Consider the following 19,894-nt stretch of genomic DNA (forward strand, 5'->3'; position numbering starts at 1 on the left):
CTAGCTATTCTACCTGATACTCAAGAGGACCAGAGATCTAGAGAAACCAGCTCTTATTGGTGTTTCAGTTTCTCCAGGTGTCCGTCTGTTTCTGGAACAGCTAGAGAACTCGGTCGGAGCTCTTCAGGATTATGGGATTTCAGTGGTGAAGGTAAATGAACATGTCATTTGTTTTCCTAGCTGAGAAATGTAGACTCCTCAATAACGCGGCTGTTCTCTGGTGGGGCTGTAATTCTGATCACATGGGCACGCGGGAGAGTTCTCCGTACAGGTGGTTATGTTGTCACTGTCAGCGGAACAGAGGTATTAATGTGCTCACAGCAATCATCTCTAAACCGCAGCACTAGCAATGCTAAGCAGCTAGTCGAGAAGGTGCTGTTGTCATCTGTCCGACCCTGCTCTCTGGGGGCTCTCTGCTCTCAGAGTTGGCTCTCTGCTGGCAAACCCCCAGCTTGCATGGAACTCCATTAAGCTCCGTTGGGTTCCGTGTGAGTGCAGGGGTCTCCCTGCATGGATCGTGGCCAGGGACTCCCATGATGCATCCCCTCCCATCTTTAGTAGGGGAGGTCATGGTGCATCATGGGCGATGTAGTCCGAGCCCTGCCTACAGAGGACAATGGGAGGCACTATGGCGGCATTTCTAAATAGTAATATTTTCAATATTCAGATTTTGGCTGAAAAAAATCTACATTTACTGTGGGGGAAAAAAACACCATTTTGCAACCAACTGAACCTTTAATCCTTATCCTGAGGCAGGTTCAGCTTTCTAAAAGATGACCTTTTGGCTGAAATTTCACATGCTTGCTTTCAGTCCAGATATTTTGAGGAGAAGGATAAAGAAATTTTCCTCGGCCTTTTCTGTTAAGACATAAATGTTATCCTACGCAAATTAGCACATTGCTATCAAACAGAGTTTGGGCTTACTATAGGAGTAACTGGGTGAAACTGAATGAAGGTAGCTAAATTATGTTTGTTTGAGAACCATGACTTGGAATTTCCTGACTTTTGTGCTTGTAAAATCTTAATTGTAACACTGGATCCCATTCACATTATCACTTCATTGCATTTTTGCCTATACAGTAGTTTTAAAAATTCTCTTTCATACAGTTGGACCATAAAATGCTTCCAACTTTATATATTTGTAGGTATCTGTCTGTGCGTCAAGATTTATAACGACTTGTTTTAAATACCCAGGTTAATTGTCTCAAAGAAGATGTATCAAGATATTGTGGGAAAGAAAATGCCTTAATGAAAGCATACCTGTTCAGGTGAATGGAGTTTTATTGCATGCAGTGACTAAATAAAATACTGTGGATTGTTTTTGAAAGGTTCTCTGTTGCAAGGTTTTAAGGAAACCATGTCAGCAAGCTGACATGTCCGGTGCTAGAAGGATGTAGCACTGAAGGAGATACTTTCCACAATGATCCTTTGAAACTAGTGCAAAGACCTCCATTTTAGATCAGGCCCATCAGTAGCAGACAAGCTGTCTGCCAGTCCTAGAAGCCTCTCAGATTATCCAGGAAGTACAGGGAGGAACCTTTATCTTTCAATGATGAATCTGTATGGAAAATACAATTTAAAATCGTGGCTTTAGGTGAATAGCTGGAATGGATACCACAAGTCACTCTTATAGAGTCCTAGAAATGTAAGGCTGGAAGGGACCTCAAGAGGTCATCTGGTCCACCCCCCTCTGCCCCCATGCCCAGGTAGGTTTAGGTATCCCTAGATAGATCACTGCCCTGTAATAGTACTGGATGGGAATGGAAGGAATGGGTTAGACCTTACAAGAGGTGCCTGGGTGAATTTAGTGTGATTTTCTTGACTTTGTTAGAGATAAGTTGCTTGGTGTTATTCTGGAGGAAGCAAATATTTATACAAGGCAACTGCGGTCATTTTATACCAAGAACTGGCATGTAAGTGAACACTTTTTTGTTTCTTTTTAACAAACCAGGAGGCTGAAGTTACAAGGAACAGAGATGAGAGTCTGCTAGACTGCAGTATTTCATTACGGGGGAAAAAAATGGACTGCATCTCCCATGGTTATATGACTGCATGCACCATGGTTATATGGCTCCCTTGATGCACTGTAGAGGTTCAGCCAGAGGTCAGACCATGATGCATCATGGGAAATGTAGTCCAGCCAGGGAGCCTGGCCCATGGAGGAGAATGGGGGCTGAGGCACCCAAATTACAACTCCCATGAGGCACTGCATGGCTCAGGAGCTATTGGCCTGATCAAAAACGAAATATTTCATTTAGATTTTCCTGGTGAAAAACTGAAAATATTTGGCAAAAATATTTTGTGAAAATTGGATTTTCAGTTGAAAAACACTGATGAAAAATTCCCAGTCAGCTCTACCTTATGTGGCCCAGCCACCACTAGAGGGGGACAGAGCACCACTCAGTGTAAGCATGGGTTACATTTGCTCACCACTGATCAGTCTCCCTACCTGACAAAGGATCTGATCCAAAGTGCACTAAAGTTAATGCAAAGTGGGCTAATACCGGATTCATTCTGGATCTCTTGCAGGCTTGTTAGATTGAAGACACCACCAAAAGCACCTAAGTGAGTTAGGTGCCCAACTCCCATAGACATTCATATCCCTTGCACAAACGCTTTCCTTTTAACTGACCTGTCCCATTTAAGAGGAGTCTCTTGTCTCCTCTCAGATGAGCATTTTGGGCGATGTCTGTCTAAAAGATAAATGCACTAGTTCAACCAAAGGCATTGAGCTCAGTGCAGGAATTCTACAGCCTGTTATGCTGGAGGTCAGACTGCATGATCAGAATGATCCCGTCTGGGTTTAGAATCTGCAAAAAGAATCAGGAACTAGGAAGTACATGGATAAATAACCTCTATGTTGATTTATGACTTGGTTGGTTGTTCTCTTTCCCAGAGGTAACGTATTGCTCAGAGAATTCCCCACAGATGCCCTGTTCGACGTGAATGCCATTGTAGCCAATACCCTGTTGTAAGTAGAGCGAACATTCATCTGTGTGAAATCATTTGCTTTGTTTTTTCGCTTGTTGCCTGACGCTTTGCATAAACATGAACTCGGTACATCCTGGGGGACTATTTCGGGGCAAATCGGAGCAGTTGCATCTGCTGCTTCATGAGGCAGGTAGCCCGAGGTGCACCTGCTCTGGTCTGTGCCTGCAGTTGTGGGTGAAAATTTTCTGGTTTCTTTTGAAGAATGCTGTAAATGAGATTTTTATGTCTTCTCAGTGCCCTTCTCTTTAACGAAGTTAAATATATTACAACGCTGGTGGAGCTTCAGAATCTAGAAAATTCTCTGAAGGGACGATCAAATGTCGTCTTTGCCTATGTGCCAGCGATTGGAACGCCAGGTACTAAAATCAACCTTCCATCTTAATATCCCTTCAAGAGCTTTTTCTGTTTTTTTGATAAGATAGTGCAGAACTGAGTTTCTGACCCAGATCTCCAAACATCTTGGTTTCTTTTTAAAAGAAAGATCCATTTCACCATGCAGAGTATACTGAAATGCATGCCAATTAGTGAGGCATATATTTTTTTTTATGCTGATTCCGAAAATCTGGGCCGTACTATTTAGCGTGGGTGAGGGAGTGGGCTAAGAATGTATTAACTGGAACCCGTTTTTTTTTTTTTTAGAGCACAGAGCAGTAATGGAAGCTGCTTTTGTATATGGTACTGCCCACCAGTTTGTTTTAACCACAGAAGCGGCGCTGGCGAAGGACATTGGGTGGGTATAACGGTCGGAGAAAGGGACTCATCTGAACTGCTTATGCTGTTGGTTTGGTTTGGTCACAGTCCCAGGTGGGAAGAAGTGCAGACCCAGGTTCTGAGTGCTCCATAAATAGCCCCGTTGAAATGAACGAGACTACTTGCGGAGGAGAGAACTCTTTGCTGTAAATGTGGCAGAATCTGTTTGTTTGTGGTTGGAGCAGCAGACGCGGGTGAACCAGGTTAGTTTCAGTAGAACTAGCACAAGCCTTTGCCCTAATGTTGAACTGAAAATGCAGCTGTGCTCCAAAGACTGTAAAAACCATCTGGGATGGCACACTGGCAGCTTCTCACTGATCTCCCTAGCAAATGCAGTCACTTTACCAGTGAAGAGCTGGTTTTTCTGACTGCCAGGCCTGCAGCTATCCCGGGGTCTGAGGGCCAAGCTTTGTTCTTCAGGACTTGTGTCTTTTCCTCCTCAACTGGCTGTGGTGCCCATCTCTCATCCTGGATGTTTTAACCCTCCACATTTACAACGTTAAGCAACCCCTGAAAGTCAGACCAGGGAGAGCTGGTGGCTCGGTCAGTCACACACAGAACCAGAGGTCAGGATTCTGGGGCTGAGCAGGGAGGGACAGAGCACTAAAGTGAGGAAGCATTTGACACGGTCTCGCATGATATAGTAAGGCATTTGACACGGTCTCGCATGATATTCTTATCGACAAACTAGGCAAATACAATTTAGATGGGGCTACTATAAGGTGGGTGCATAACTGGCTGGATAACCGTACTCAGAGAGTTGTTATTAATGGTTCCCAATCCTGCTGGAAAGGCATAACGAGTGGGGTTCCGCAGGGGTCTGTTTTGGGACCGGCTCTGTTCAATATCTTCATTAATGACTTAGATATTGGTATAGAAAGTACGATTATTAAGTTTGCGGATGATACCAAACTGGGAGGGATTGCAACTGCTTTGGAAGACAGGGTCATAATTCAAAATGATCTGGACAAATTGGAGAAATGGTCTGAGTTAAACAGGATGAAGTTTAACAAAGACAAATGCAAAGTGCTCCACTTAGGAAGAAAAAATCAGTTTCACACATACAAAATGGGAAGAGACTGTCTAGGAAGGAGTACGGCAGAAAGGGATCTAGGGGTTATAGTGGACCACAAGCTAAATATGAGTCAACAGTGTGATGCTGTTGCAAAAAAAGCAAACGTGATTCTGGGATGTATTAACAGGTGTGTTGTGAGCAAGACACGAGAAGTCATTCTTCCGCTGTACTCTGCTCTGGTTAGGCCTCAGCTGGAGTATTGTGTCCAGTTCTGGGCACCGCATTTCAAGAAAGATATGGAGAAATTGGAAAGGGTCCAGAGAAGAGCAACAAGAATGATTAAAGGTCTTGAGAACATGACCTATGAAGGAAGGCTGAAAGAATTGGGTTTGTTTAGTTTGGAAAAGAGAAGACTGAGAGGGGACATGATAGCAGTTTTCAGGTATCTAAAAGGGTGTCATAAGGAGGAGGGAGAAAACTTGTTCACCTTAGCCTCTGAGGATAGAACAAGAAGCAATGGGCTTAAACTGCAGCAAGGGAGGTCTAGGTTGGACATTAGGAAAAAGTTCCTAACTGTCAGGGTGGTTCAACACTGGAATAAATTGCCTAGGGAGGTTGTGGAATCTCCATCTCTGGAGATACTTAAGAGTAGGTTAGATAAATGTCTATCAGGGATGGTCTAGACAGTATTTGGTCCTGCCATGCGGGCAGGGGACTGGACTCGATGACCTCTCGAGGTCCCTTCCAGTCCTAGAATCTATGAATCTATGAATCTATGAAAAGCTGATGTTTCTGGGTGGAAGATCAGACCACTCTGTGCACCTGATTCTGTGAGGCATTGAGCCACCTCGGCTTCTGTTGATGTCAGCGGGATCAGAACCTATTTTCCCAACACTCGATAGACTGGCACAATTTCTGTCTACGTGCCGACGTGGCTCCTATTACTGGAGAGTCACATACATCAATGAATTCAGTCTCACCATGAGGTGGGGGAAGTATCGTCCCCGCTTCACAGACAGGGAAGGAAGGCACGGAGAGATGATGTGACTGGCCTAGGGTTACACAGGCAGGCTGTGGCAGAGCTGGGACTTGCACCCAGCTCTCCTGAGTTCCAGGCCAGAGCCTTAGACACAAGGCCGTCTTTTACTCAGTGGCCCCAGGGATGGTTTAACATGGAAAATTGGCAACTGGGGCCGCCCTGCCCCACTGAAGCTCGGTATCCCTCTGACGCGTGGATTCTACTGAGCTTTCCAGCTTTAAAAAACATGGGGTGAAATCCTGAAGTCAGTGGGAGTTTTCCATTGATTTTGGTGGGGCCAGGGTATCACCTCTGGTCCCTTGTCAATGTTTCGTAGTGATATGCTATAGACATCAGTGGCGCCATGGGACTCTCCCAAAGCACGGCTAATGCCACGCATTCCTTTGCGTCACATGGAAACTTGCAAAGGTTTCCAGAAATGATTTGTGCCGCCGATCCCGGATCAGCAATGAAATACACAGCCCCCCTGACAAAACGGAGTCAGGAATGCTGCCTGTCTTCCTCCCCGTGGGGCCCCGGAGCCTGAGGAGCTGCTCTCGATCTCAGCTAGTGCAGTGTCAGTGGGTTTCCCTTAGTTTTGCTTCTTTCAAAGGGAATCCAGCTTGAGCTTGGCTGGACTGGACTGTGTGATGCAAACAATCCGCAGTCAGTGCTAGTTTGGCTGGACAGGGGGAGATTCTCCTCCAGGCCAGGTCCCCTCTCAGTGACCCTCTCCCACCCTCCTGCTTATTGTTTGAAACATTCAAGCTACAAATTGAGAGAGATTCATTTTCGGGACAATTCACAAGACTTTTCAGTCACACTGAGGTGGGCTCTGATGGGAGCCCCTTGATTTGGCTGCAAGTTAATGCAGTTGGAAGAACGGCACTCAACCAGTCGTGCCCCTCTGCTTTTGAGAGCACAGACTTGCAGATCTGGTGGGGAAGGGAGGGAGGGACAGCTCTGTGGCACCTCCCCCCAGGAGGACTCGGAGAAAGTACAGCACTTTTGAATGCAGCAGGCCTGCTGTCACCTTTCAGAGTAAAGCTGCACTGTTAGTCCACCAGCTGCAGCATAAAGAGACAGGGAGTGTAGGTGCTCATGACGGCAACAGCTCCTTGGGGGGGCTCCTGGCTCAGCAGGGCCCTCAGCTATTGCAGAGGGACGTACGGCGCTCAGTCCTCTGCTGGTGTGAATTAGTGCAGCAGCCTTGAGTTCACTGAAGCAGAACCAGTTTACACCCGCTGAGGATCTGGCCCAAAGTTTGACGACAATATAGTACGTCTGTGGGTGTTGGAAAACACAGGGAATCAGCGTCTGGCTCACTCCGAAAAACCTCACCCAGGTTAGACTGGATGGGAATATCATATGTTTTTTAGGCATTTCTGTGACCTTGGGGGTCATAGGGTCTGAGCACCTCACAACAATGCTAGCATCCCTATTTGAGGCACAATGAACAAGGCACGCAGCAACTTGCCCCAAGCAACATGGGCACTCTGAGGTCAAGCAGGGAACTGACCCTCGGTCTCCCAGCTGCTAAGCTCGGGCCCTAGCCACTGGACCAAACCGCCCACTTATTAAAGGTTGAAAACTGGAATCTAGACAAGCTATTTCTTTTGGGCCAAGCCTGGTTCCACTGAAGTCAAGGGACATGAGTGTAAGGCACCATGGAAGTCAAGTGATGGCCACACACGAACACTATTCTGAGGCAGGGTGCAGAGACATCAGTACTTAACGGGTTCCCTTTAGAGAGTGGTGTTGTGGCTTTGGCCCATCCAATGGATGCTCCAGTTCAACCACCGTTTATTGGCCTTGAGGGCAGTTAGTTCCCTCTAGTGCAGGAATCCCTAGGCGAAATTCTGTGGCCTGGCTTATGCAGGACGTCAGAGTGGATGATCATAACGATCTCTTCTGGCCTTAACGTCAAGGAGACGAGGAGATCTCCAGCATGAGGTTGTGCAGGAGAAGTGAAGGGAAGGAGAGTGTCAACTGGATCCTGGTCCAGTTGAAGTAAATGGGAGTTTTGCTATTGCTTGCATTTTCCCAAGATGCAACCCCTTATGTTCACATGCTTGTGTGGAGTGCTCAGGTGAACACTTTGATTGGCTTCCATGTTCCACAATTATTGTCTTGTCCTCACTTGTGAACACAGAGACTTGACATTTGAAAAACTCCCTGGAAAGGTTTGGGATTCAGATCATTGCGTCATTTCTTGGCTCCCCGTTAACTTTCCCCCCCGCCTTTCCATGCCAATGATATTGCCTAGACTTGGGTGGGTGACTATAAAGGAATAGCTGGAATTAAATACATTTGACAGAGTTCATAGAATATCAGAGTTGGAAGGGACCACAGGAGGTCATCTAGTCCAACCCTCTGCTCAAAGCAGGACCAATCCCCAAGGATATTTTTGCCCCAGATCCCTAAATGGCCCCCTCAAGGATTGAACTCACAACCCTGGGTTTAGCAGGCTAATGCTCAAACCATTGAGCTATCCCTCCAGGAGAAAAGCCACAAGAATGATTAAAGGATTAGAAAACCTGCCTTGTGGCGATAGACTCAGAGAGCTCAGTCTAGTTAGCTAACAAAGAGAAAATTAAGAGGTGACTTGATTACAGTCTAGAAGTTCCTACATGGGGAAGAAATGTTTAATAATGGGCTCTTTAGTCTAGCAGACAAAAGTCTAACATGATCCAATGGCTGGAAGTTGAAGCTAGACAAATTCAGACTGGAAATAAGGCGCACATTAATGGTGAGAGTAATTAACCATTGGAACAATTTACCATGGGTCGTAGTAGATTTTCCATCAGGGACAATTTTAAAATCAAGATTGGATGTTTTTTCTAAAAGTTCTGTTCTAGGAATTAGTTTGGGAAGTTCTCTGGCCTGTGTGGTACAGGAGATCAGACCACATGGTCACAATGGTCCCGTCTGGCCTTGGAATCTATGGATCTATGAGCTTTTATCAGACATGTCTGCCAAAGGACACTTATGTTTACCCTTTCACCAGCTAATGTCTAACAAAGAAAATCATTCTCGTCATATCCTAAAGTGAGGATTGACTTTGCTAAATAGGGCAACTTTTGCTTTCCACATTGCAATAGCGTAAAACAGGACATGCTAATGAGGAAACTTTATCTTTGATCGAGTTATCTGGCTGTCCACTAGGTGGCATGGTTGCAGTTTTTTTAGAACATTGACATAGGAGCCTAGACGTGTAGTAGTTAAAGAAGAACATCTATTATCAGAACAGGATCCACAGCTGGTGTAAACCAGAGTAGCTCCATGGATGTCAGAGGCACTACACCAATTATTACCAAGTAAGCCTCCAGCCCAATGAGTCCATCCTGCTGCAAGAGCAGGAACTATCATGTATTAATAGAATAAAACTTATATTTAGCTGTCCTATAGCGCTTGTCATCAGTAGATCTCAAAGCGCTTTGCAAAGGAGGTCAATGTCATTAGCCCAATTTTACAGATGGGGAAACTGAGGAACAGAGTAGGGAAGTGACTTGCCCAAGGTCACCCAGCAGCAGAGACAGGAAAGAACTCTGGTCTCCTGAGTCCTAGGCTAATGCTCTATCTGCTAGGCAACGCTGCCTTTCCTAAACTGAAGCTACTTTTGATTATAGTTTAAAGGCCAAGAAATCGTTCATACAGGGTTGCAAATGTAATTAATGAATCCCAAGTTGTCAGATGTAAAACACCATGAGCCCAGCCCCATAAACCCTTACTCCTGTGAGTAATCCTTTCTCACATGAGGATTCCTATTGTAGCCAATAACAGAGTAGATCCCATGGCATTTTTCATTATGAGAAAGAATGAAATAACCTCGAAGTCTGACTTTCACCACCATTGAAATCAATGGGGCCAGCTACCCAGCTCTGACTTCAATGGAGCGAGGCCATTTGACTCTGGTAGAGGGTAATTTGGTCATATGCATAGGTTTTAAAAACTATTTTGGCACAATACTGCATCTTAATGCTAGGATTGGTCGAATAGACCCCAGAGTCTTGAACACCCACCGGATTACCTTTGAATTTGAGCCTTGTCTGTTCTTGCTAACTTTAAAATCTTGTTGCAGATTTTGGCTCTCCTTTCTCTGTTGCATCAAACACAAGCTTGTCTTCGCTTTCAGGGCCCTTCATGGTCTCTGCGCACCCTAGCCCTCATCTCTCATTCTCTGTGGAGCTGTCGATGCTCATCTCTGCTCAGCCGTCATGCCAGCCTCGCTCCTTCGCTTGTCAAATTTTCAAACAACCGCCTTCGTGTTTTCTGCCACGCCGCCCCACACGCTTGGGAGCATCCACAAAGCCACTCCCTTAGCCTCCAGATCCCTTCTCAAAACTCTCCTTTGCCGTGACGCCTACAAAAACCCTGACCACAGTTAGGCTCTTGGTCTGTGTGTTGACCGGTATTTCTCATCATTGTTTCCCAGTACTCCTGTATCTATTAGCTGTCTCTTGTCTTACGCTTAGATTGTAATGTCCTTGGGGCAGGGAGTGTGTTTGGTCTGTGTATGTACAGCACCTAACCAATGGGATCCTGGTCCGTGATAAGGATTCGTAGGGATTACAGTAATACAAACAATAATAATAATTTTGGGATGTCTTAAATACAGTAAAAACAATGAGGAGTCCTTGTGGCACCTTAGAGACTAACAAATTTATTTGGGCATAAGTTTCTGTGAGCTAGAATCCACTTCATCAGATGCATGGAGTGGAAAATACAGTAGCAGGTATAAATATACAACACATAAAAAGATGGGAGTTGCCTTACCAAGTGGGGGGTCAGTGCTAACGAGGCCAATTCAATCATGGTGGATGTGGCCCATTTCCAAAAGTTGACAAGCAGGTGTGAGTATCAACAGAGGGAAAATTATTTTTTGTAGCGACCCAGCCACTCCCAGTCTTTATTCAGGCCTAATTTGATGGTGTCAAGTTTGCAAATTAATTCCAGTTCTGCAGTTTCTCGTTGAAGTCTGTTTCTGAAGCTTTTTGGTTGAAGAATGGCCACTTTTAAGTCTGTTATTGAGTGTCCAGGGAGACTGAAGTGCTCTCCTACTGGTTTTTGAATGTTACAATTCTTGATGTCTGATTTGTGTCCATTTATTCTTTTGCGTAGAGACTGTCTGGTTTGGCCAATGTACATGGCGGAGGGGCATTGCTGGCACATGATGGCATGTATCACATTGGTAGATGTGCAGGTGAATGAGCCCCTGATGGCGTGGCTGATGTGGTTAGGTCCTATGATGGTGTCCCTTGAATAGAGACAGTAGTGAACTCTGTGGCAGACTGACAACGTCCTGCCATGTCCTGCACAGACCTCATGGAATTAAGATAAACTTTAATGAATTAAGGCAAACCTTATTGAATTAGGGTTAATATCTTTGGACTCCAGTGTATTAACAACGCCACTGTGTATGTGTTATTGTGGAGCTGTATGTACCTTCCCTAGTATAAGTTGGAGACTAACGTAATTCCTCCGGTTGTCAGCCCTGTGAAGCCACCCCCTGGGGAGGTGTGCCTATACTAGTTCAAAGTGGATTCTCCGGGGATCAATAGACAAAGAGGATTTTTGGATAAATGGCCTGGTTTTAAACTGGCTCAGGGCCTTCTTCCTGATCCAGCAAAGGAACAGGACCCTGGTCCCTGGAGGGCCCCAATCCTTAGGGAAGGGAAAGACTGGGCCTGTAAGCCTGGGTGCTTGTTCTGAGCTGAAGCTGTGATGAACCTGAAACCACAAGGAATCGCCCTGGGGTGGGGGGCTGAAGGACTGCTCCTGCCGGAGCCCAGATTCGGGTTGGGGTGAGCCCCGATAAGGTTATTAGCAGGCGTGTAGACTCTTTTATTGATTTTTAACGTGGTTTCTCTGGAATGCTTTGTACCTTGCGAATACAGCAGGCTCGGATCGGCAGTGCTGTGCGGGACCGTGTCACTGTAGCAGTGACACCTCTTACCCATCTCTGAAAGGAAAGCCAGCAGGTGTGCTTGGGCAGCCGGTCTCTGCTGGGAAATATACAGGGAAGGCAAGGGACTGTGCAGCCTGGACATACCCTGGTCAGAAGGGAGAGAAACACCCGTCTCCACCCAGAAAGGCCGCGGCAGGGGAGCTGGAAGCCAAGAATGGCTGCCCTGGCTGGATCACTGAGAGGAGACATGGGGGCATGTACCCGGCGCTGTGACAAACACAATCTCAGTGTATTGTTTTTCTCCTCTAGCCATGAAGATTCTGATGCATTGTCTGCTCGACTCTTCTTCTGCCATTGTCAGCGGGTCCCGGATCTGACCCAGCCGTGTAGGAGGACTCCCATGGTGCAATCACTGGCCACGCTGAACATCCACACGTATCTCAAACTGATGGCAGCACCCATTGTGGTATGGGTTTAAATGATACTCGCCATCATCTGCACTGCATGAAAGCACCCGAGGCTAGCCTGCAGCTGGGGCAGGTAGCCCAGAGCAACTCCATGCGCAAGGCCTGGGGTGTAAATCTTGATCCCACTGAAGTCAATGGCAAAACTCCCATTGATTTCAGTGGGGCCTGGGTTGGATCCCTGGGCTTTAGTGTGTTGGTTGGGAGCCCTGCAGAGGGTATTGTACCCTCCAGAGGGGCAGGGGAGAGAGAGAACTCAGGAGCCTGCCTCAGAGCTCTGCAGAGGGTGTTTATGTCCCTGCAGACGTTCAAGGGCAGATGCTCTGGCTGTGTAAATTGACTTCCATGGGTTCACACCAGCAAAGACTGCCCCAAACCTCTGTGGCTGCAAGGTGCCTGGGCCAGTGCAACCGCAGCTTTAGATCCCCTCCCCTGAGCTAGACGTGGGGAAACGGATCAGAACGAGACCCCCCAGGAGGCATGGGACACCCTTCGTTGGGGGCGTTCTGTGCCCTGGCACGGTCATGCAGAAGATCAGTCATGCCTGGGTCTGTCATGCAGAAAATCAGTGGTCATATGCTAGCTGCAGCAGCGTGATGAAAACAGGGAGGGAAAAAGAATCCAGGTCATACTGTGCATTCCTGGTGGGATTTTCTAAGCCACCATAGGGATTAGGGTGCTGGGGGACAATGGTCACAGATAATAAGGTGCAGTGTTTTAATAGTGAGGGTAATTAACCATTGGAGCAGCCAACCTAGGGGTGTGGTGGATTCTCCATCACCGGCAATTTTAAAATCTGGATTGGATGTTTTTCCCAAAAGATCTGCTCCAGTTTAACCACACCGCTTGGACTTAAAGCAGCAATCAAGTGAAGGAAGACCCATAGCCTGGGTTATGCAGGAGGTCAGATTAGATGATCACAGTGGTCTCTTTTGGTCTTAAAATCTATGAACGTTTCCGCCTAAATTGTCAACATTTCAATGCACAAGATGCTCCTCCATTTAAATATCAACCCTAATGGGCGTATTCAGATGGAAATGTTCCAGATGTTGGTTTTGGGGTGAGTGGATCCTATTTATTTAGGATAAACTAAAATAGTATCTCATTATCTGCTTTGCATAACTTATCTAAAATCTAAGCTTGTTAATCACCTATGTGCGATCACTAACATACACCGTGAAGATATTTAACCATTTAATTGTATCACTTCTCTAGACTGAAGTTGCTGAAGATCCAGAAAAGGTTTCAACTGTCCACCTACAGCTCGGTCTGCCGTTGGTATTTATTCTCAGTCAGAAGGAGACCTATGAAGTTGATAAGAGAACTGCTGAATTTGTTGCGTGGCAGCTGCTGGGGAAAGCAGGAGTTGCCCTCTTGTCAAGGTATTTAAGCTCAGTAATATTATGGTTTCCTATGAGCAATCCTTCTTTTGAAGGTGACTTATATCTTTGTGTTGTATTCAGGCTGACTAACAAGTGCTACATGTTCTGTTCTGTTCTACCGGTATAGATTCAGAATAACCAGTGAAGTCAGTGGAATTACACTGGACTTATACAAGAGTAAATGAGAACAGAACAGGACCCTTGACAAGTTGTCAAGTTATTGGTCCCTGCATGTGGAGCTGTTTTGCTGACTCATCTTGGCAGTCAGACCAGGCTGGCCTCATTATCATCAGCCCAGGAGTGTAAAAGGGTTTATGCCTCTCTCCGAGTCAGAGGGGCTGTGTGGTAACACAGGAAGGAGAAATGGCCAATTTGGGAAGAAGCTCAGACAAAGGATTGTGTTTTGTTCTTAAATTATGAGTAAAGGAAAACCCAGGAAGGGACAGGAGTCGTGGATGCTAACCCAGAGTGTGTGCTGGACACTCTGCATGACAGAACTCCAAGTAGGATCTGTTTGCTATTTGTGATGCTATTATCCGTGAGCTGGGTTGTCAAAGGGCCGCTTGGAAGACCCTGTGCTTTTGCAGCTTGGTAACTCTGAACTCTCAGGCATCTCATGGCAATGTGCTTGCACTCTGTGAGGAGGGGGAACAAGGTGATGGCCGCGCACTTTGCAAAGCCCTGACTGCTGACCTCTCAGAAGTTGCACTGTGGCAGCTTGTGCAGAGCCTTTACTTCTGGGTTTGGCTTTGGTCATCCGTCAGATTCCTCTCTGATGCCTGCTGGAACTACCTCCGGGGCTCCTGGCAGCCTCTGCAGCCTCCGTAGCCGCTAGTCTAACTCTGCTCTCCCTGCAGCCAGTGGTAAAACTCCCTCCGACTTCAGTGGGAGCAGAGTCAGGCCAATGCCACTTTTGAAACCCATGCCCTTCAAAACGGCACCGCTAGAATTCACACGCTTCTCTGCTTTACTTTGAAAGAAATATCCAAGACACACTGGCCTAGATCCAGGGCTACGGCTGAGCAGCCTCGCAGCTGAGCAGGGGGTGGGCAAAGGTAGCCTGTTATCTCCCCTTGATTAGGGAGTCAGACGCTGACAGCACCCCTATGCTGCTAGAGAAGCACCAGTGCCCAGGAGTTAGGCAGTATCCAGGAGAGAATGTTACTTTATCCATGACACCATTTAACATCTGATTTATATTTTGAAAGGGACTCCGTACATCTGAACGTTCTTCTCCAGTCTAACATAGCCCTCAAGACAGCAGAAGAGGTTAGTTGTTGTATTTATTCATGACACGATTGGTTCACGTTTAATCTGATTGCTTTCACATAGTGCACTTCCCGGTAGAAGTTCAAGGTGTTCTTTTTTTCACGATTGTTTTCCTCGCTATTCTTTAACCAATCCCCTTGGACGCGTAAAACTGACATTTCTTCCCTTATCAATGCATAACGGCACGGGCTCGTTAGTGTAGGGCTGCTGACACTGAGCTACTGGCCAGGTCTACACTATAAACGTACATCGGTATAAGTACGTCGCTGAGGGGTGTGAAAAATCCACCACCCAGCGCGACACAGTTCTACCGACCTAACGCCCCCGTGCAGACAGCGTTGTGTCGATGGGAGAGCTCCTCCCGCCCACATTGTGTTACCTGCACACATTAGGGCACCAGGATAAGGCCTTTGTCTGCAGCCATATTGTAAAGCCTACGGCCTTTGTCTGCAGCCAGATTAAAAGAGCAGCCAAGCAGCAGCCATTCGCTGAGAAGCAGGAAGTCACATCCTGTCCTAATGGCACCCACTATCACCAGATAAAGACAGATCTTAAGATGGTTAAAGAAAACTTAGTTGGATAGCATCCTGTCTGGCAAGGATCCACTTCTCAACCGTTGTGGTTGTGAAATCCTCATTTCTGTATTGTTTTGTCACTACCGCCTCTCGTGGAGGTGGATTCATTCTACAGGGGGAGGGATAGCTCAGTGGTTTGAACATTGACCTGCTAAACCCCTGGTTGTGAGTTCAATTCTTGAGGGGGCCGTTCAGGGGCAAAAATCTGTCAGGGGGGCAGGAGCTGGGCCCAGATTTGTTCAAAAATTCATCACCAAAGAAGGATCATCCAGTGGTGAGGGCACTAACTTGGAGCCCTGGGTGCTAGTCCCTGCCCTGCTACAGATTTTCTTTGTGACCATGGGCAAGTCACGTAGCCGCTCGGTGCCTGAGTTCCTCACCTGTAAAATGGGGTAGTAGCACTGCCTCACAGGGGTGTTTTGTAGAAAAAATAGGTTACAACATTGTGAGGTGCCCAGGTGGTCCTTAGGTGGGGATTGTATGATTACCTGAGGTATGTAAAACAGAAAGCTGTCAAGATTGTAGTCACAGTCCCAATTCCTCTCTGATAGATTTCAGTCTTATTTTGATTGCAAGTTGCGATTGCAGGGGCTCTCTGTATTGTATGTCTTGTACAGCACCAAGCACATAAATACAAATTAATAAGGGTATTTTGTGGTGCTGCACAAAATAACCCCTTAGCGGAAGGGTAGATGTTCATGTTACACAAGGCAGGCCTTTGCTTTATGGTTTGTAACAGAGGAAGAAGGTAGAATCCGGGCACGAATCTAAGGTAGGGGAAGGAAAGGTTCTTGGACTCCTATCTGAATGGGAGACCTTTCTATGCTAGAATCCTTCTCCGTGTCAGGGTTGTGGTTACTCCGCTGCAAACGTTCGTTAGAATTCTTATTTTCTGGGAAGACCAATAATGCATCAGTGTTCCATTCACGTTCTTGATCATCTCAGGGGAACTGCTCGTGGCCCCAGCAGTTTGTCTGAAATGGACGGGCGATGGCATCCACCCGCAGAGCAGAGTTTCGAGTCAACGCGTTGCATAATTTGCAGACATCTGCAAAAGCAGGTGTTAGCCGGTCGGCAGCTTTGGGCGGCTCATGTGACACTAATGTAGCCTCCTGATCGAGGCCGGCCGCCAAGCGCACACCGGTCTGTCACTGGAGGGAAAACTGACGCAGGCAAGGCAACAATCAGGCGTGTTTTGAGTAAGATCCGCATGAAAAAGAGGCTTGCTCCAGTTCTCCTTTTTCACCAGTGCCAGTGGCTGGAGCACATTAATGGCAAAACACAGGGCTGGGAACCCTCTAGATTAGTATTAATATGGGGGTTTAAAGCTACAGTCCAGAGACAGTAGGAACTGCCTGCTCCCAATACTGAACCCTGCAGGGTAACTCCCATCGGGGAAGGGGTGTTGGCAGGGTAGTTCTTGTGGCAGCATTGTCTCCCCAGTTTGTTGCTGTTGCTCCCAGTTCTTGCCTGCTGCTCTGCGCTGACTGTAAGTTTACCCGGGGAGTAGGAGAGGAGAAGAGGAGAGTCACCCAGCGGACACCACAGCGACCCTCCGGGCAGGAGGAGGAACTGCAGAGGCATCTCGACTTGGATGCCTGACGTTCCAGCTGCCGAATGTGAGAGTGTGGAGCCATGTGCAGCAGCCCTAGAAGTCTATTGACATGTCCAAAAACAAACAAAAAGTGGCCACATGGTGCCATTGAGCGCCCCCTTGCCTCCATTTTATATTGCAGCGACGCCAGCCATTCCAGAGCACAGGTGCAAAGAAATGCCCTTGTGTCCCAGCTGGTATTTTTCTCTTCCCCAGGGTGCGCCGATCAAATACCTGGTTTTGGAAGACACTGATGAAATAATAGCCCTTGTGGAAGGCGAGATAAAGGGCGAACAGATCCAGGAAGATGAGGATGAAAGTGACAATAATGACCAGGGTAACGTTGGTGTTTGGAATTCTCCTTTTCACACTTAGTCCCGTGCTAGTTAATTACTAAGGAGAGTTACTCATACAACTAGTGCCTCCTTGCTAGAGACATTCTGAAACATATAGAAGTAGTGTAGTCGCATTGGCCTACGTGATCCAAACCGGCTTGGGGCCTTAATTTTTAAGTGTCCAACTCGAGACACCTCGAGACAGGGCGGGTGCTCGTCACTGTCAGAAAGCCAGGCCCCTTTGAGGTATTTCAGGTCAGGCCCCCAAAATCTGGAGCCACTTTTGAAATTATAGGCTGCCCTCTTTTGAGTGCCCATGTGTGCTGTGCTCAAATCCCATTTGTCTTACATGCCCGTGTAAGTCTTCCTTTAAAATACATTCCTAGAAAGTTGCTCATGTTTTCCAGTAATTTCACATAAGAGCTAAAGGAAACGGCCAAAATGAAGAAAGAAACAGCCGGTGTGAGTCTGAGGAAAACAAAAATGTGAATGGGATTCCTAGATAAAAGTATTCTTTATTCCAAGGGTTACATCCTCAGCTAGCATAACTCTGCATCTTTCCATTCATTTCGGTGAAGCTCAGAGTTCCTAGCAGAATAGTGTTAAATAGTACACCTCTACCCCGATAGAACGCTGTCCTCGGGAGCCAAAAAATCTTACTGCGTTATAGGTGAAACCGCATTATATCGAACTTGCTTTGATCCGCCGGAGTGCGCAGCCCCGCCCCCCCGGAGCGCTGCTTTACCGCGTTATATCTGAATTCCTATTATATCGGGGTAGAGGTGTATATCAGTAGCAAGTCTTGACTGCTGCTTATTACACTGATCAGAACAGTCTCCCTCTTGTTCCCCATCTGCCTGTCCTATCCACCTCTTGTTTCTCATCTTGTAGTTAGACTGTTAACTCTTTGGGGCGTGGACTGTCTTTGTTGTATGTATGTACAGCATCTAGCACAATGGGGCCCTGATCTTGACTGACGCCGTTAGGTGCTACTGGAATATACATATGCATCATAATAAATTGCTTGGTTTCTTCCTGCTTTTGCGTTTGGTCTTTTCAAACCCTGGCAAACGTGGAGTTCCTGCTGCATCTGTGTGCTCATGTTTATGTGTACGTTGATTTGCTCTAGACATTCAAGATGACCAGGTGATGGAAGCGGTTTACAGAGACAGGAAGCGAGAACTCCCTTTGGAACTCATCCGTACCCTGACAGAAGAAACTTTTAATGCTGCTCTGATGGAGACCGCCCACATGGTGGTGCTATTCTATGCCAGTTGTGAGTACAATACACATATCCCTATCACCATGGGTGCACATTTCTTGTAGAGTTTAGTATATTGTTAGAGTGCCTGTATTTATTTAAAGCAACAGAGGGTCCTGTGGCACCTTTAAGACTAACAGAAGTATTGGGAGCATAAGCTTTCGTGGGTAAGAACCTCACTTCTTCAGATGCAAGTAATGGAAATCTCCAGAGGCAGGTATAAATCAGTGTGGAGATAACGAGGTTAGTTCAATCAGGGAGGGTGAGGTGCTCTGCTAGCAGTAGAGGTGTGAACACCAAGGGAGGAGAAACTGCTTCTGTAGTTGGATAGCCATTCACAGTCTTTGTTTAATCCTGATCTGATGGTGTCAAATTTGCAAATGAATTGGAGCTCAGCAGTTTCTCTTTGGAGTCTGGTCCTGAAGTTTTTTTGCTGTAAGATGGCTACCTTAACATCTGCTATTGTGTGGCCAGGGAGGTTAAAGTGTTCTCCTACAGGTTTTTGTATATTGCCATTCCTGATATCTGACTTGTGTCCATTTATCCTCTTGCGTAGTGACTGTCCAGTTTGGCCAATGTACATAGCAGAGGGGCATTGCTGGCACATGATGGCATATATAACATTGGTGGACGTGCAGGTGAATGAGCCGGTGATGTTGTAGCTGATCTGGTTAGGTCCTGTGATAGTGCTGCTGGTGTAGATATGTGGGCAGAGTTGGCATCGAGGTTTGTTGCATGGGTTGGTTCCTGAGTTAGAGTTGTTATGGTGCGGTGCGTGGTTGCTGGTGAGAATATGCTTAAGGTTGGCGGGTTGTCTGTGGGCGAGGACTGGCCTTCCTCCCAAGGTCTGTGAAAGTGAGGGATCATTGTCCAGGATGGGTTGTAGATCACTGATGATGCGTTGGAGAGGTTTAAGCTGAGGGCTGTAGGTGATGGCCAGTGGAGTTCTGTTGGTTTCTTTTTTGGGCCTGTCTTGTAGCAGGAGGCTTCTGGGTACACATCTGGCTCTGTTGATTTGTTCCTTTATTTCCTTGTGTGGGTATCGTAGTTTAGAGAATGCTTGGTGAAGATCTTGTAGGTGTTGGTCTCTGTCTGAGGGGTTGGAGCAGATGCGGTTGTACCTCAGTGCTTGGCTGTAGACGATGGATCGTGTGGTGTGTCCAGGGTGGAAGCTGGAGGCATGAAGGTAGGCATAGCGGTCGGTGGGTTTTCGGTATAGGGTGGTGTTAACATGGCCATTGCTTATTTGTACTGTGGTGTCCAGGAAGTGGACCTCCCGTGTGGATTGGTCCAGGCTGAGGTTGATGGTGGGGTGGAAGCTGTTGAAATCAT

At 46.8% G+C, this 19,894-nt stretch overlaps 1 protein-coding gene across 8 annotated transcripts in view; it reads left to right on the forward strand.

Annotated features, from left to right (window-relative positions):
• Positions 1 to 19,894, forward strand: part of TXNDC16 (thioredoxin domain containing 16) — a 78,415-nt gene that overhangs the window by 19,551 nt on the left and 38,970 nt on the right. For 7 of the 8 annotated variants that reach the window (XM_026654272.2, XM_026654275.2, XM_026654276.2 and 4 more), the window contains 10 exons: positions 69 to 151; positions 1,195 to 1,268; positions 2,897 to 2,971; positions 3,226 to 3,347; positions 3,631 to 3,721; positions 11,992 to 12,148; positions 13,362 to 13,528; positions 14,737 to 14,797; positions 17,183 to 17,303; positions 18,431 to 18,577. In XM_026654272.2, coding sequence (XP_026510057.1) covers positions 69 to 151; positions 1,195 to 1,268; positions 2,897 to 2,971; positions 3,226 to 3,347; positions 3,631 to 3,721; positions 11,992 to 12,148; positions 13,362 to 13,528; positions 14,737 to 14,797; positions 17,183 to 17,303; positions 18,431 to 18,577 — 1,098 coding nt within the window. Of the gene's footprint in view, positions 1 to 68; positions 152 to 1,194; positions 1,269 to 1,869; positions 1,914 to 2,896; positions 2,972 to 3,225; positions 3,348 to 3,630; positions 3,722 to 11,991; positions 12,149 to 13,361; positions 13,529 to 14,736; positions 14,798 to 17,182; positions 17,304 to 18,430; positions 18,578 to 19,894 lie in introns of those variants that run through there. The other variant, XM_026654277.2, reaches the window with a different exon arrangement.

This window comes from Terrapene carolina, unplaced genomic scaffold (genome assembly GCF_002925995.2).
Source record: "Terrapene carolina triunguis isolate 2854851 unplaced genomic scaffold, T_m_triunguis-2.0 Scaffold189, whole genome shotgun sequence".
NCBI classification, from domain to species: Eukaryota; Metazoa; Chordata; order Testudines; family Emydidae; genus Terrapene; species Terrapene triunguis.